Raw genomic sequence first — 14,400 nt, forward strand, 5'->3', positions numbered from 1 at the left:
TCTTTATCTGTATTTTTCCTTCTCTTTAATCTACTAGTCCGGCCCTCGACAGAATGTTTGTTCTATCGTGTGGCCCCCGAGTTAAAATGTGACACCCCTGCACTAGAAGCAGCAGTTGTGTCACGTCTGCCCCGTCTCGAACCCAAAATAGAAAAGGGTAACCGACCCCTGACTCCCAGCTGTCCCGTTTTTGCTCCCGTCTGTCTCCGGCTACGACCCGTTTTGATCCCGACCACGTCCGTTCTCCGTCCCGACTCAGGACCCACTAAAACCGGCAGTCGGGCTACGACCGGCGTACCCTCGCCTGGAACGGACTCGTCGCCATGTGGGATAGCAAGCAGGGTGAGATTAAATGGCACGAATGCCATTTGCATGATAATGAGCTGCTTTAGAAATGCTCTCTGATTTCCCAGCCTCAGATCTCTCTGAGGATGCACGCGGTGTCAAATGTTTGTTCTTTTTGAACTCTTGCCAGGGTTTTTTATCTGCTTTTAATGACTTCCACACTGCTATCTTACGGGGGGGGATCAACCTTTTCGGCCTTCGTCGCCGTTTCCCGGCCGCAGTCTGTTCGGTGTTTCCCGGGGAAATAATGAGGCTAGCGTGCCGCGGACTGAGTCGAAAAGTCTTGGAGGAAGACAGTGTGCGGTGAGAGAATGTCACTTTAGCCCATTAGGGACTAACGCGCCTAGCCGAGCATGTCTCAAAAACCTGTGACCAATTTTTGAACCGTCTCTGAAAAACTGACTGGGATATAATACGTCATATTTATCCTCTGAAGCACTTAGAAACTGATTTCTTATCAGTAATGAGCAAAATGCCCTGGCTTTGCCGATAGAGGATCGGTACCCAATCTGACCGCCAGGGGGCATTAGAGAAGCAGATCTTTATCTATTTTGTTGGTGTTTATTGGCGTCAAACAGGCGGCCCGCGGGCAGAATCAGGCCCGCTAAGGGATTGAATCCAGCCAGCGAGACAATGCTGAGGGAAGCGCAAGAGAAAAACGAGCTGCAGGTTGAAATATTTCCACTTGATGTTGCCAAAGCCAGGTGCCTCTCACAAAGACGCTGTCGTTATATTTCTTTTCCTCTCTCTCCCTCTCTCTCTCTGTCTCTCGCTTTCTTCCTTCCTTTTCTCTCACTCTCTATCCCTCTTCCTTTCACTCTGTCTTTCTTTTTCTCTTTCTTTGTTGTTCTGTTTTTTTTCTCTCTGTGTCTTTTTACCTTCTATTGCTCTCTTCCTCTTTTCCTTTTCTCTCTTTCTCTCTTTCTCTTGTGTTCCCCTTCTCTCTTTCACTCCTCTTTTCTCTCTTTCTCTCTTTCTCTCTTTCCATTTCTATTTGCATTTCTTTCTTTCCCTCTCTTTCTTTCCCCCTCTCTCATTATTTATTTTTGTATCTCTTATTTCTCAATCTCTCTCTCTCTTTCTCTTTTCTCTCTCTCTCTCTCTCTCTCTCGCTCTCTCTCTTTCTCCCTTTCTCCTTCTCTGTTTCACCCTCTCTACTTTTCTCTCCTTCTCTTTTTCTTATTTCTTTCTTTTTTTTTCTTTCTCTCTAATCTAGTAGTCCAGCTCCCAAAAGGATCTTTGTTATATTGTGTGGCCCCCGAGTTAAAATGAGTTAAACACCCTTGGTCTACAGTGTTAATACGTTGTTTCCTTAAGCTTACTTAAAATGTCTGAATGTTTTATTTCTAAAAAAATTAAAATACTTATAGAGTTTGATTTAGCAAATGTAAATACATTTAGCTCATTTATTATTATATTTTTACTTATAAAAACATTCATCCGTAGAACCATCTCATCTCATCTCATCAGCCTTACTGCTTATCCTCATTAGGGTCGCGGGGGGGCTGGAGCCCATCCCAGCCATCTCCGGGCAGTGGGCAGGGGACACCCTGAACTGGTTGCCAGCCAATCGCAGGGCACACAGGGACAGACAACTCATTTGCTCATTCACACCTAGGGACAATTTGGACCGGCCAATCCACCTGAAATGCATGTTTTTGGAATGTGGGAGGAAACCGGAGTGCCCGGAGGAAACCCACGCAAGCACGGGGAGAACATACAAACTCCGCACAGGAAGTCTGGAGCTGGATTTGAACCCACGACAGGTTCCCATGACATGAACTGTGCCGCACAAGCGCTAACCACTGCGCCGCCGTGCTGCATCCGTAGAACCATTCAAGAGAATCTGACCAGGTAAAAAGAAATCATTATTTTCCTCTGAAGCACATAGAGACCCAATTTTCAATCAAAACAAGAATAGGAAAATTGAAAAAACAAATACAGTTAATGCACTTTCCAGATTATTTTCAATGTATTTACCTCTGTCACATGGGATAACATACCCTAAGAAAACCCTAATAAAATATGAGCCGGGGCCCCATCCTCATAAACATCCCAATTAACGTTCATATCCTTATTTCCTCAGCGTGTCGAACGTAAATAGCGGATTAAAAACGAGCGGCTCCCGGAGTTCTTGTAAAAAAACGTGATTAAATGCTGCAACCGACTAGGTCGGACTCTGGTCGCTGGCAAAGCCACCCGGCTTTATTATCCCAATCCAGTGCTAATTATTTGCACTCCGATCCATTTCAATCTTCCATCGTCAACAAACATATGTCCGAATAATAAATCACCGCCGGCTTTTGTGCTTTTTACGATTTTTCGAGCACCTCGGAGCAATTTTGAGGCAGTTGATTGGGTAATAGATGGAAAATAGCAGGGTTTATGGAGCTATTGAATACACGACGTTGGTCACATCTACGAATACAATCGTATTTTGCTGTAGAGAGCTTTACTTTTTGCTGTTTTGCTACTTTGTGTATATTAAATGTGTATCTTATTCTGCTTTGTGATTGGCTAAACTGTCATCCCGCCCCTTTTCTTCCTGCGTCTGCCTGTGAAAAAATCAATTTCACCATCTAAAGACAACGTTGCCAGTCTCAAACAACGAATATAGCTGCTGCCGTATAAGACAAGATATTTATATAATGAAATGAATAGATTATTTCTTTATAAAATGAATACACTAAATTAAAATGATAACAATGATAATTGAAATTCAAGGTTGGTCTGGAGAGGGATGGGCGCCAACAGGCTGTACTTGCCCAAGACACACCATAGGAAATGGTGCGTCTACGACACCGTTGGTTAAGGGATCTAACCAACCAATGTGTAGTAATTGACCACTAGATGGCACTTCATGATCTTTTGCAAAAGAATATGCGGCAAATGAGCATAGCACAGCACCAAGATGCCAGACAAACATGGCGCTGACTACCGGGTAAAAGAAATTAAAATTTCTCGACCTTTAGATATTTATAAAAATTAACATTGGTATGATAGTTCATTTATGTTTACCTGTTATTCGAATGTGTTTTGTTTTTGTTTTTTTGTTTTCTCCAAAACTGTTTTTTTGTACCACTAGGAGGCACTAAATATCACACACTGTCACTTAAAATAAATTAAATAAATTAAATAACTCATATCAATAAATCAATTTAAAATATTTTTTAACCCGTTTGCGGAAATATTTTTAAATCATGTGTCATTTTTTTATTAATTTAAGACAATTTGGCTTTTTTAGAAAAATAATAAAATGAATTTATTCCCTCAATTAATTGTTTTGGATATCTGAGAAATGTATTAATCTTTTTCGATAATGTCTCTTTAAATGAGCGAAATTAGCTGGACAAGGCTATTTTTTAAATGTTCAGGATTTTTTTACTTCAACAAAGATGATTTTTTAAATAAGACAAGTTTAAATACGTATTTTCTTTACAATTTCAATAAAAAAATACATTTTTACTCCACTGGCATAATTATTTTTTTTAATTATCTGTTTTAAAATTGAATTTAAGATATTTTATCCCTTTTTTTTTCTAGTAAAATGAGAAAATTCTTAAATTCCTGAATAAATCGTCAATGAGGTATTTTGTTAATTTTTTTAGAAATATTTTCTTAGAAATTAGTTAAATAACCTGGATGAGGCATTTTTAATCTTAAAGATATATACCTAAATAAAAAAACATGTTTTTTTCCCAGTTTGATAAAAAAAGTTTAAAATTTAATTAAATGACTTAATCAAATCTAACATGTTATAATATATAAGGGCTCTTTGAACTCAGTCAACACATACTTAACAGAGAAAACATTCTCATATGACACATCCCACCTTTAAATACATTTTCTGACAATGACCTACGTTAATCTTATTTTTCTAGTAAAGGTCTCCGGTTCAAAAATGGGTGGAAACATGTTGGCCTGGAGAGGGATGGGCACCACCAGGCTGTACTCACCCAAGACACACCACAGAAAATGGTGCCCCTACAACCCTAGAGGTTAAGGGATCCAATGTCACCAACCAGGATCGGAGACGGAACCCAATTGCATTTGTTTTGCTCAGCTTTATTTAGAAAGAGGAAAGGACGTGCACCCACGATCCGATGATCGTCGGTCACGGGTAGCAGATAGATGGGAACGCAGAAGTGGCACTACCGTGTCGAGCGAAGGTAGTGTTTAGAGCGAGAAGAAACAGGTCGATGGCCAGGGCGAAGGAGCAAAAACATGAACGGGTCCAAGAAAAGAGGTCGGCAACGGGAATCAGATGGAAAACAGGGCAGGATAGAGACAGGGAGTCACAAAAGCTTGCCTAGCATGTAGCGTAGGTTCGCAGACGATCCGACAAATGATGACAGGAAGGTGGGGGTTTAAAATGAGGCAGGGAGCCAATCCGCGCCCAGGGCTTTTAGCGTCAAGGGACGGGCACAGGAGCCTTGCATCAATAATCATGACATCCAACCAATCCACCAAAAATAGCAACTTAGTCCATTCATTAGTATAATGCTTCAAGGAGGAATAAAATAGAACCTTGCAAAAATATCTAAATCAGACTCATGGGCACGCATTCGTATCACATCGCAGCCAAGGCCGGACTCAATGAGTCACTTTTCAAGTCCGATGCAACAAACGCACCTGTGGATTTTAGCGGGACTCGGAGGAGAGCGGAGGTGCGTTTGATTCGCGCTCAAACAGAGCGAGGCAGGGCGGTGCACGCCTCGTTTCCGCCTGCCAGTCATTTGGAATGTGATGAACGCGGCGCCGTCCGTCATTCTGTCACTCAAACGCTTCAAAAAGGACTTGATGTCAACGTGTCGGTGCAGGATTGAAGCTGAAAAAAGCTTGCTTTTATCCGGGCTCCAGGTTAGGTCCCTTAAGTCGGAAGATTATTTTAATTACTGTAGGTCTAGCTCGGTTTAGTGCTTATTGGCTATGGGGGACTAATCCCATATGTTAAAACAAATGTATAATATACAAGCAGCGGTTAGCGCACGTGCGGCACGGTTCTGCGGTAATGAGATCGAACCTTCCTGTGTGGAGTTTGCATGTTCTCCCCGTGCTTGCTCTGGTTTCCTCCCACATTCAGAAAACATGCTTGTCAGGTTAATTTGCAGGTCCAAATTTTCCTTAGATGTGAATGATTGGACGCATTGTCTGTCCCTGTGTACCCTGCGACTGACTGGCGAGCAGTTCATGGTGACCCTTGCCCACTGCCTGAGGATGGCTGGGATGGGCTCCAGCACCCCCGCCACCCTACTGAGGATAAGTGATGCAGATAATGGACAAAACAAAAACAAAAGTAAATCGTGTGATACCTAAACAGAGGACATCAATGCAATTAGTAAATTTCTTTATGCATTATTATTGATTTTTTTTTATTATTATTATTTGTTTTTTGTATTTATGTGTGTCAAGTGTTTAGTTATGTGTTCTATGATATATTTGGTCGTTTGTAGTGAATTTTGTTGTGTTTTTTGTGTATTTTCTCGCGTTTTTTTCTCATATATCTCTGTCCTGTATTTTGTTATTGGTCTTTTCTTTGTGTTTTTCTGTGTATTTTGTTTTGCATGATGTTTACTTTGTCATGTACTTTCTTGTGGATTTTGTCGTGATTTTCGGTGTATTTTCTTGTGGATTTCGAATCCCGGCTCCTCCGTGTTATATGTCGAAGTGTCCTTGGGCGAGACACTGAATCCCTAATGCCCCCAATAAGCAGGTTGGCGCCTTGCATGGCTGCACGGCCGCTATTGGTGTGTGAGTGTGTGTGTGAGTGTGTGTGAATGGGTAAGTGTGAAGCACATTGTAAAGCGCTTTGGGAAGTCTGCATTGACTTGAAAAGCGCTATATAAATGGAGACCATTTACCATTTACCATTTTCTCATGTATTTTGTCGTTTATGATATTTTGTTTTTTTTTGTATATTTTGTAATGTATTTTGTACTGTATTTTGCCATCTATTTATTCATTTATTTTTTTATGTGTATTTTGTCATGTATTTTGTCTTGTATTTTGTCCTTTATTTTCTTGTTTTTTTGTCATTTATTTTGTCATGTTTTTGTTCATATTCAGTTGTGTATCATGACACGTATTGTGTGATGTACCTTTTATGTATTTTGTCAAGTAATTTGTCGTGCATTCTTTGTGTATTTTATCATATATTGTGTCTTGTATTTTGTTATTCATTTTTTTATGTATTTATCTTCCTCATCGTAGTGTTTTTTTATTATTTATCGTAGTCGTGTATTTTAGTTTATCGTTTATTTTGTCGGGTATTTTGTCATGTTTTGGTTTTTGTATTTTGTCATGTACTTTGTTGTGTATTTTGACACCTGTTATCTAGTGTATTTTGTCTTGTATTTTATCATTTACGTTAATATTTTTGTGTCATTTATTTTGTCATGTTTTTGTTGGTGTATTTCGTTCATATTTAGTTGTATATCATGACACGTATTATGTGATGTATATTTTCATGTATTTTATCTAGTAATTTGCTTTGCATTCTTTGTGTTTTAAGTCATTTATTTTGTCTTCTGTTTTGTCGTTTACGTTCTTATTTTTTCGTCATGTATTTTGTCATGTTTTCGTTGGTGTATTTTGTTAATATTTAGTTGTGTATTATGATACGTATTATGTGATGTATATTTTCATGTAATTTGTCTTGTAATTTGTCGTGCATTCTTTGTGTTTTAAGTCATTTATTTTGTCTTGTTTTTTGTTATGCATTTTTTGTATTTATCTTTGTAGAGTATTTTGTCGAGTAATTTGTCATGTTTTGGTTTTTGTATTTTGTCATGTCATTTGTTGTGTATTTTGACACATATTATTTAGTGTTTGCCATGTAGTTTGTCTTTTTATTTTTACATGTATTCTATTCTATATTCTGCAATTGTATTTTGTCTTCTATTTTGTCATGCATTTATTTGTGTATTTATCTTTGTAGTGTATTTTGTCATTTATTTTGTCGTATACTTCATTATGCATTTTATCATTTATTTTGTCATGTATTTTGACGGGTATTTTGTCATGTTTTATTTTTAATTTTTTCAATGTATTTTGTTGTGTATTTTGTCATGTATATCGTCACGTATCTTTTTCAATTATTTTTATCGCGTGTTTTGTTGTTTATTTTGTTTTATTTTCCCCAAATGAGAAGGTGGAGCTTTCTAACCATTAGTTTATCGCGATAAATGTTCGGTGCACTTGTCGATCAACCAATCTGTGAAAAAGCTCATCCAGCTTGACCTGCCCCCTCATTTGAATAATATTTTGTCGTGATGAATTACAGAATAAAATACATGACAAAATAAATACTGAAATAAAAAAATGAAAGCATGCTTAAACATATGAATCAATTGTATTTATGTAATGTATTTTGTGATTACACGATTTATTTGCATGTTCCTTTATCCATGTGGCATATCTCATCTCATCTCTCATCTCATTAGCCGTACCGTTTATCCTCATTAGGGTCGCGGGGGGGCTAGAGCCCATCCCAGCCATCTCCGGGCAGTGGCCAGGGGACACCCTGAACTGGTTGCCAGGCAATTGCAGGGCACAGTGGGACAGACAACTCACTCGCTCATTCACACCTAGGGACAATTTGGACCGGCCAATTCACCTGAAATGCATGGCTTTGGAATGTGGGAGGAAACCGGAGTGCCCGGAGGAAACCCACGCAGGCACGGGGAGAACATACAAACTCCGCACAGGAAGTCTGGAGCTGGATTTGAACCCACGCAGGAGGTTCCCATGACATGAACTGTGCCGCACAAGCGCTAACCACTGCGCCGCCGTGCTGCCCCCATATGGCATATATTTGTTGGTAATTCTTTAGAAATCTATTCATTTCTACAAATAGCACAGGATCGATCCTTCATACCGGTGTAGCTGAAGAGAATTTCAGCCGTCTCTTCTGCAGAAACCTTTCTTTTTATCTGGGCTCTAGGTTAGCTCCCTCAAGTGGGAATATCATTTTAATTAGGTCTAACTCGGCTTAGCGCTTCATGGTGGCGTCCTTTGTGCTTGGGTGTCAGGGACTCTTAGCCTCGACTTCCTGTCGCAATCTCGCCATCTTGTTTGCATCTTTTCTCTCGCTAAAGTTCGCAGTCGTCTTGTGCTGCTGCTGGAGCTGACAACAAAGTGTGCCCTGTCTGACTTTAACACGCATTCCGCGACAACAAACAAACAAAAGAGATCGACGGGTTGCAAACACAGCGCGGGCGTGTGAAAAAACAGATAGAAAAACTGTTTTTTTTATCATTCTTTTGAATTATAATCAAATACTGTTTTATTTACATGTACAGTGTGTCACAAAAGTGAGTACACTTCTCAAATGTCTGCAAAGATTCCATTATAACAGGGGTCTCCAACCTCTTTACAGCTGAGAGCTCATTTTGGTTACCAATTAGCGCAAAGGGCACCCAGTTTCATATGCATTTCTAAAACTGCAGCATATATAGATGGCTTGCTAAATAGCTAAAAAGGTAGCTTGATCGTTAGCTAGGAAAGTAAAACTGGTAACTGAAATAAAGCTCGATAGCTAGCTAAAAGGGTAAAAAGCTAACTAACTAGCCAGATAGAAAGTTTAAAAAAGCTGGTTAAAAAGGAAGCCAAAATTTAGATGATTAACCAAAAAAAGGTAAAATGTCAGCTACATAGCATGCAAATTATGTAAAAGCTATATAGCTTGCTGTATAGCTAAAAAGGTAAGACTTGGTCTTAAATTTGATTTCGAAATGCATTTAAAAAGTCTTGAGAAGTATTGATTTTAACATGCCTTAAGTTGTAGGCACCCTGCATGAGACAAAGACTTTTTTTTGGCTTCGATTTTTCCTTTTTTCTCGCAATTTTTTCATATTTACCTTTTTTTTTTGGTCTCTGTTTGTCTTCCTCATTTTTCTGGTTTATTTTTTTTCATGTTGTTTTTTACCTTTTTAACAATTTCCTTGTTTTTTCCTTTATTTTATTTTATTTATCTTTTGTTTGTCTTTTTATTTTCATTTTTTTCATGTGTTTCTCTTTTTTTCCCCTTTTTTTCTATTTTTCCCCTTTCTCTTTGTAATGTTTTCCTTTTTTTCGGTTCTCCATGAGATGCTAGGCAGAAAAGTGAGGGAAAATAATGAATGAAGAATGTTGTGCTATGGTCACGTTGATTCTCCGTTGTATGTATTCTTCCTTGTGAATTTAGCACTCAATTTTGGTTGCACTACACCATACAGAGAGACATCTAGTGGCCAAATGTTACACAATGTCCCTCTAAGGATGGGCCATATTGTCATGATTACTGATGTGAAGCACCTCTGCCCGCTCATTTGGCGCCAACTGCCTCGGACTCTGATTGGCTCCCTGTCCCTATTTAAACCCATTCCTCTCTGTCGCCTTTTGTCAGTCCATCTGGGAACCTCAGTTTACTCTAGGCAAGCTTTTTTTGGACCCTGAGTCCCACCTGTTTTTGCTCCCGACTGTTGCGCGACTTTGACCCGTTTGTTGATCCTGACCACGTCTACTCTCCTCTCCTGGCTCTCGACCCGTTTTTTCCGTTCCCGACACCGCCATCGCTCGCCACGGAAATCCTACATCTGCGTTCAGAGCGACCTGCTTCCCGCGGCCAGCGATCACCAGATCGTGGGCGCAACCCTTTCCCTTCTAATAAAACGTGTGAGGAACGTCACGCAAGTGGGTCCTGTCTCTGTTCTGGTCCTGACACATATGGCAAAGATATCATGTTCCAATTTTTGAAACACAATCAAGACAGTATTCTTCTTTTTCTTAATGTTTTTGGACTAATTCGTTCATATCAGAGGAACAATTTGCACAGAAAAACGAACACGTATTCAATTTCAGACATTTAATTTTCTCTGCAACTGCAACCGAAAACAGCCTCCCACTGCTATCTTGCCTAAAGGAGCACGCAAAAAAATCTTGGTTTAATCCAGACCGGATGAATCGATTTAAACAAGATGTTTGCCGAGCTCCGAAAGCAGAGAAGCAACTAGTGACTGTCGGGAGAGTTTGATGTTATTAATATAAGCATAGTGGGAAATTGGGTAGGATTTGGGGTGCAAGACTCAAGGGGCTCGCGGGGGAGCTCAGTATCAAGTGCACAGATGTGGTGGCTTGAATTGATTTGGCTTTTTAATTAGCACGCTTGTGAAAGAGAGTCATTATGATGCCTGACAGAGGGCCCGCTCATTAAGGAGCCAGAAACAAGGCCAGCTCCGAATTTGATACCGTGTTCCAACATGGCTTCGTTTAAACACGCCGATGCCGGCAGCAAGAAAAAAATGAGAGAAGTAGGTGATGCTATGCCGCAACGTTTCCAGTCTTTCATTTCCTGGTAGGTGAATATTTTGAAATATGTTTAAAAAGCAGTGCCGATGCATGATCACAGCGGCTGCTTTCCCTGGTGAATATAATGCATATGATTTGGCTGATGTAAAAAATAGGAATTCTTTCAAATGTATCCGTGCTTTTTCATATTATTTGATTATTATTTGAATATCATTTGAATATAACATTTAAAATTTTATGACTCTTGCTTCATGTTGAACTTTTTTTTCTATGAAATTAAAATTGTGTATGTACAAAATACCCCTAAAAATGTAATTTTGGGAAGTTAAAAATAGGATAAGGAAATATAAATATATCAAAATAATTAAAAAAAAAAAAAAAATATATATATATATATATATATATATATATATATATATATATATATATATATATATATATATATAAACAAATATTAAAGAAATAAGAACATGAATATATATACTTGTAGTACTATCAAATTAATCTAGAAACAAATTAAAATATGAAATCTAAATTAAAATATAAATGATGTATACATTATCTAAAACTCTAGGCAAAATTATATATATATATATATATATATATATATATATATATATATATATATTAATAATACAAATATATAAAATTTAATAAAAATATGAGTATAAGTATAAATAAAAATTATAAATTTAAAAAAATATGTCATGTTCAAATAATGTTTAAATAAAATTGAAGCACTATCAAAATGATACATATATAAATATAAATAAAAAATTTGATATAAAGTTTGATATAAATATAATTCATATATTTAAATATAAACAGTTTATACATTTAAGTATATATATATATATATATATATATATATATATATATATATATATATATAAATAAAATGAGCAACTTTATTTAAAATTTAAAGATTGTAGCTCTCCCAAGGTAATACATTTATGTAAATCATGTAAATATTAGTATGACTATAACTTTAAATATTCATTGAACATTTTATTCAAACAGAAATAAGAAAAAAAATCCACATTTTTTTCATATATATATATATATATATATATATATATATATATAATGTACATTTAAATAGTTTGTAATTTGAATATATGACATATCATAAAAAATATATATTTTTTGAGTTTAAAAGCTAGGTGAAATATAAAACACAAATCCAATATGGCTCTTTCAACATTCTGGGTTGCCAACCAAGATCACCAGCAAAATGATAAAAAATGAGAATGAAATGAGAGTCAGATTGAAGAAAGAAGAATGAAAGCCGGTGGGTGGGCATGTGTACCATTTTCGGGGTGTTCGCTCTCTCCAATGCTTCCGTCTGGAGTGGTCCTCTCGTAGTGGTCTTCAGGTAGGGCCAAGGGTCCGATGCGAGGGCCGGAGGAGGATTTGCTGCTGGGCGTCTCCGATTCCTCCAAGCCGCTGTCGTAGTAGGTGTGCTGGGAGGAGTCCTGCAGGTCCTGCACAGGGTTGGCGGTGGAGAAGGTCACTCGCCGATGAGGATGCTGCAAATAAAAAATGAAATTCACCTTGTCACCAGCCTTCACCAGAAAGAAATTATAAAGAAATACAGACACATAAATATATGACGTATAAACAAATAAAAACATAAATAAATCCCGTAATACCTTAATATATGACGTCAATGCAATTTATTGATACATTTATGCATTTATCATTTATTTGTGGCTATATTTTTCTGGTTAGTCCTTGATTTTCTCTTTTATTTTCTCTTGTGTTTCCTCATGAATTTTCTCATGTGTTTTCTCATGTGTTTCCTCATGTATTTCCTCAGGTATTTTCTCATGTATTTTCTCGTGTACTTTCTCATGTATTTTGTCGTTTATTTTGCCATTTATTTTATCATGAATTGTGTCATGTGTTTTATTTTATCTTGTATTTTGTCATATGTGTTGTCACGTATTTTGTGTTGCATTATCTCGTGTAAGGCAGTGGGCGGCTGTGGCTAGCGTGTGTGCGGCACAGTTCCGAGGTTGTGGGAACCTCCTGAGTGGGTTCAAATCCAGCTCCCGGCCTTACTGTGCGGAGTTTGTATGTTCTCCCCGTGCTTGCGTGGGTTTCCTCCGGGCACTCCGGTTTCCTCCCACATTCCAAAAACATGCATTTCAGGTGAATTGGCCGGTCCAAATTGTCCCTAGGTTTGACTGAGCGAGTGAGTTGTATGGCCCCGTGTGCCCTGCGATTGGCTGGCAACCAGTCCAGGGTGTCCCCTGCCCACTGCCCGGTGATTACTGGGATGGGCTCCAGCATCCCCGCGACCCTACTGAGGATAAGCGGTGCAGCTGATGAGATGAGATGCGATTATCTCGTGTATTTTGTCATGTATTGTATTGTACAATTTCTCATGTATGCTTCGGTGTGTTTTTTCATGTATTTCGTCATGAATTTTGTCTTGTATTTTGCCGTGTATTTTATTTCAAAGAGTATTTCTGTCATGCATTTTCGTCCGTGTATTTTTTCTTGTATTTTGTTGTGTGTGCTGTCATGTACATTGCTGTGTATTGTTTTATTGTAAGGACTGGCTGAGCTTGTCACCTGTTGATCGACGAGTGCACTAATCATGCATCACTGATCAACCATTAGGTAAAAAACCCGGGCAATTTGACCATCTCTACATTTGAATAACATTTTGTTGTGACGAAATATGAGACAAGGTAGACGACAAAATGCATAACAAACCACATTAAAAAATAAAAGACAAGTACACGACAAAATACACAACAAAGTACACGACAAAATAAATCATTGACAAAAAAATGACAGAACGCAGAAATAAATTAAAAAAAAACTGCATTTATGCCATATTTGTAGTTATTACGTGTTCATGTGTTTTTTTAAACCAGTGGTTCCCAAAGTGGGCGGTACACCCCCTCTGGGGGTGGTCGAAAGATCTGGGGGGGCAGTGAGGAAGAAGAAGGCGGTAGAGGGCGGTAGGTGGGGCGGCAATCAGAAGTAGAAGTCAGTTTGAATGTAATGAAGTTGTGAAATCGCAAAGCACTGAGTTTTTTTCAAAGTTTTGTAGTGAGTGATGGAGTTTTGGCCAACCACAACTGTTCGAGTTTTAAAAGCGCAGACCAATCAGAGGCAGGTTTTAATAATAAGACAAGCCAATAAACACGAAGTTTGCAACCACCAAACTATGCCACACCCACCATGCAAGCTCATCGCGTGTCATGGCGGACTCCGTAAACATAGCCCTAGAGTCAACAAACGAGAAGGAAACGAAGCTTGCACCGAAGAAGGGCGGTACATCACTTGTTTGGACCAATTTTGGTTTTGACGAAGCGGACGTGGAACAGAAGAAAACGCCCATTGCAGAATTTACTTTCGTGCAGTCGCTAGGTCCAGAGGAAACACAAGTGAGTTGTACCATCAACTTAAAAATGATCACGGCATGTAAAAAGAATTACGAGTAAAAGATAAAGATGGTGCATCTCCAAGTGGACTGAGAGGTAAACAAACCTCCATCAAAGCAGCATTTGCGCCCAATGTTCCCTCTAATTTTCCAGGGGTCTGAGCGTTCACAAAAAGTCGGTGAGCAACGCTTGAAACAACAGTGAGCAACAGCAATCCCAAGTGTGGCAACTAAGTCATTATCAAACATGTCCAAAACTTGACATCACGTTACATTTTGCTGAGTTTCCGGCAATGCAAAATTATTTTTCTCTTTTGAATGAATTGACTCATGTACTATTGCAAAGGTTGTACGGCCTACAAACGTCG

The 14,400-nt window shown here is 38.4% G+C and overlaps 1 protein-coding gene across 1 annotated transcript in view; it reads right to left on the reverse strand.

Moving 5' to 3' along the window:
• pcdh1a (protocadherin 1a) overlaps positions 1 to 14,400 on the reverse strand; it is a 174,915-nt gene that overhangs the window by 39,757 nt on the left and 120,758 nt on the right. Inside the window, exon 4 of the mRNA XM_088321315.1 lies at positions 11,942 to 12,161. Coding sequence (XP_088177441.1) covers positions 11,942 to 12,161 — 220 coding nt within the window. The remainder of the gene's footprint in view (positions 1 to 11,941; positions 12,162 to 14,400) is intronic.

The sequence above is a fragment of the Urocampus carinirostris genome, chromosome 17 (assembly GCF_059441175.1).
Source record: "Urocampus carinirostris isolate Australia breed hairy pipefish chromosome 17, RoL_Ucar_1.0, whole genome shotgun sequence".
Taxonomy (NCBI): domain Eukaryota; kingdom Metazoa; phylum Chordata; class Actinopteri; order Syngnathiformes; family Syngnathidae; genus Urocampus; species Urocampus carinirostris.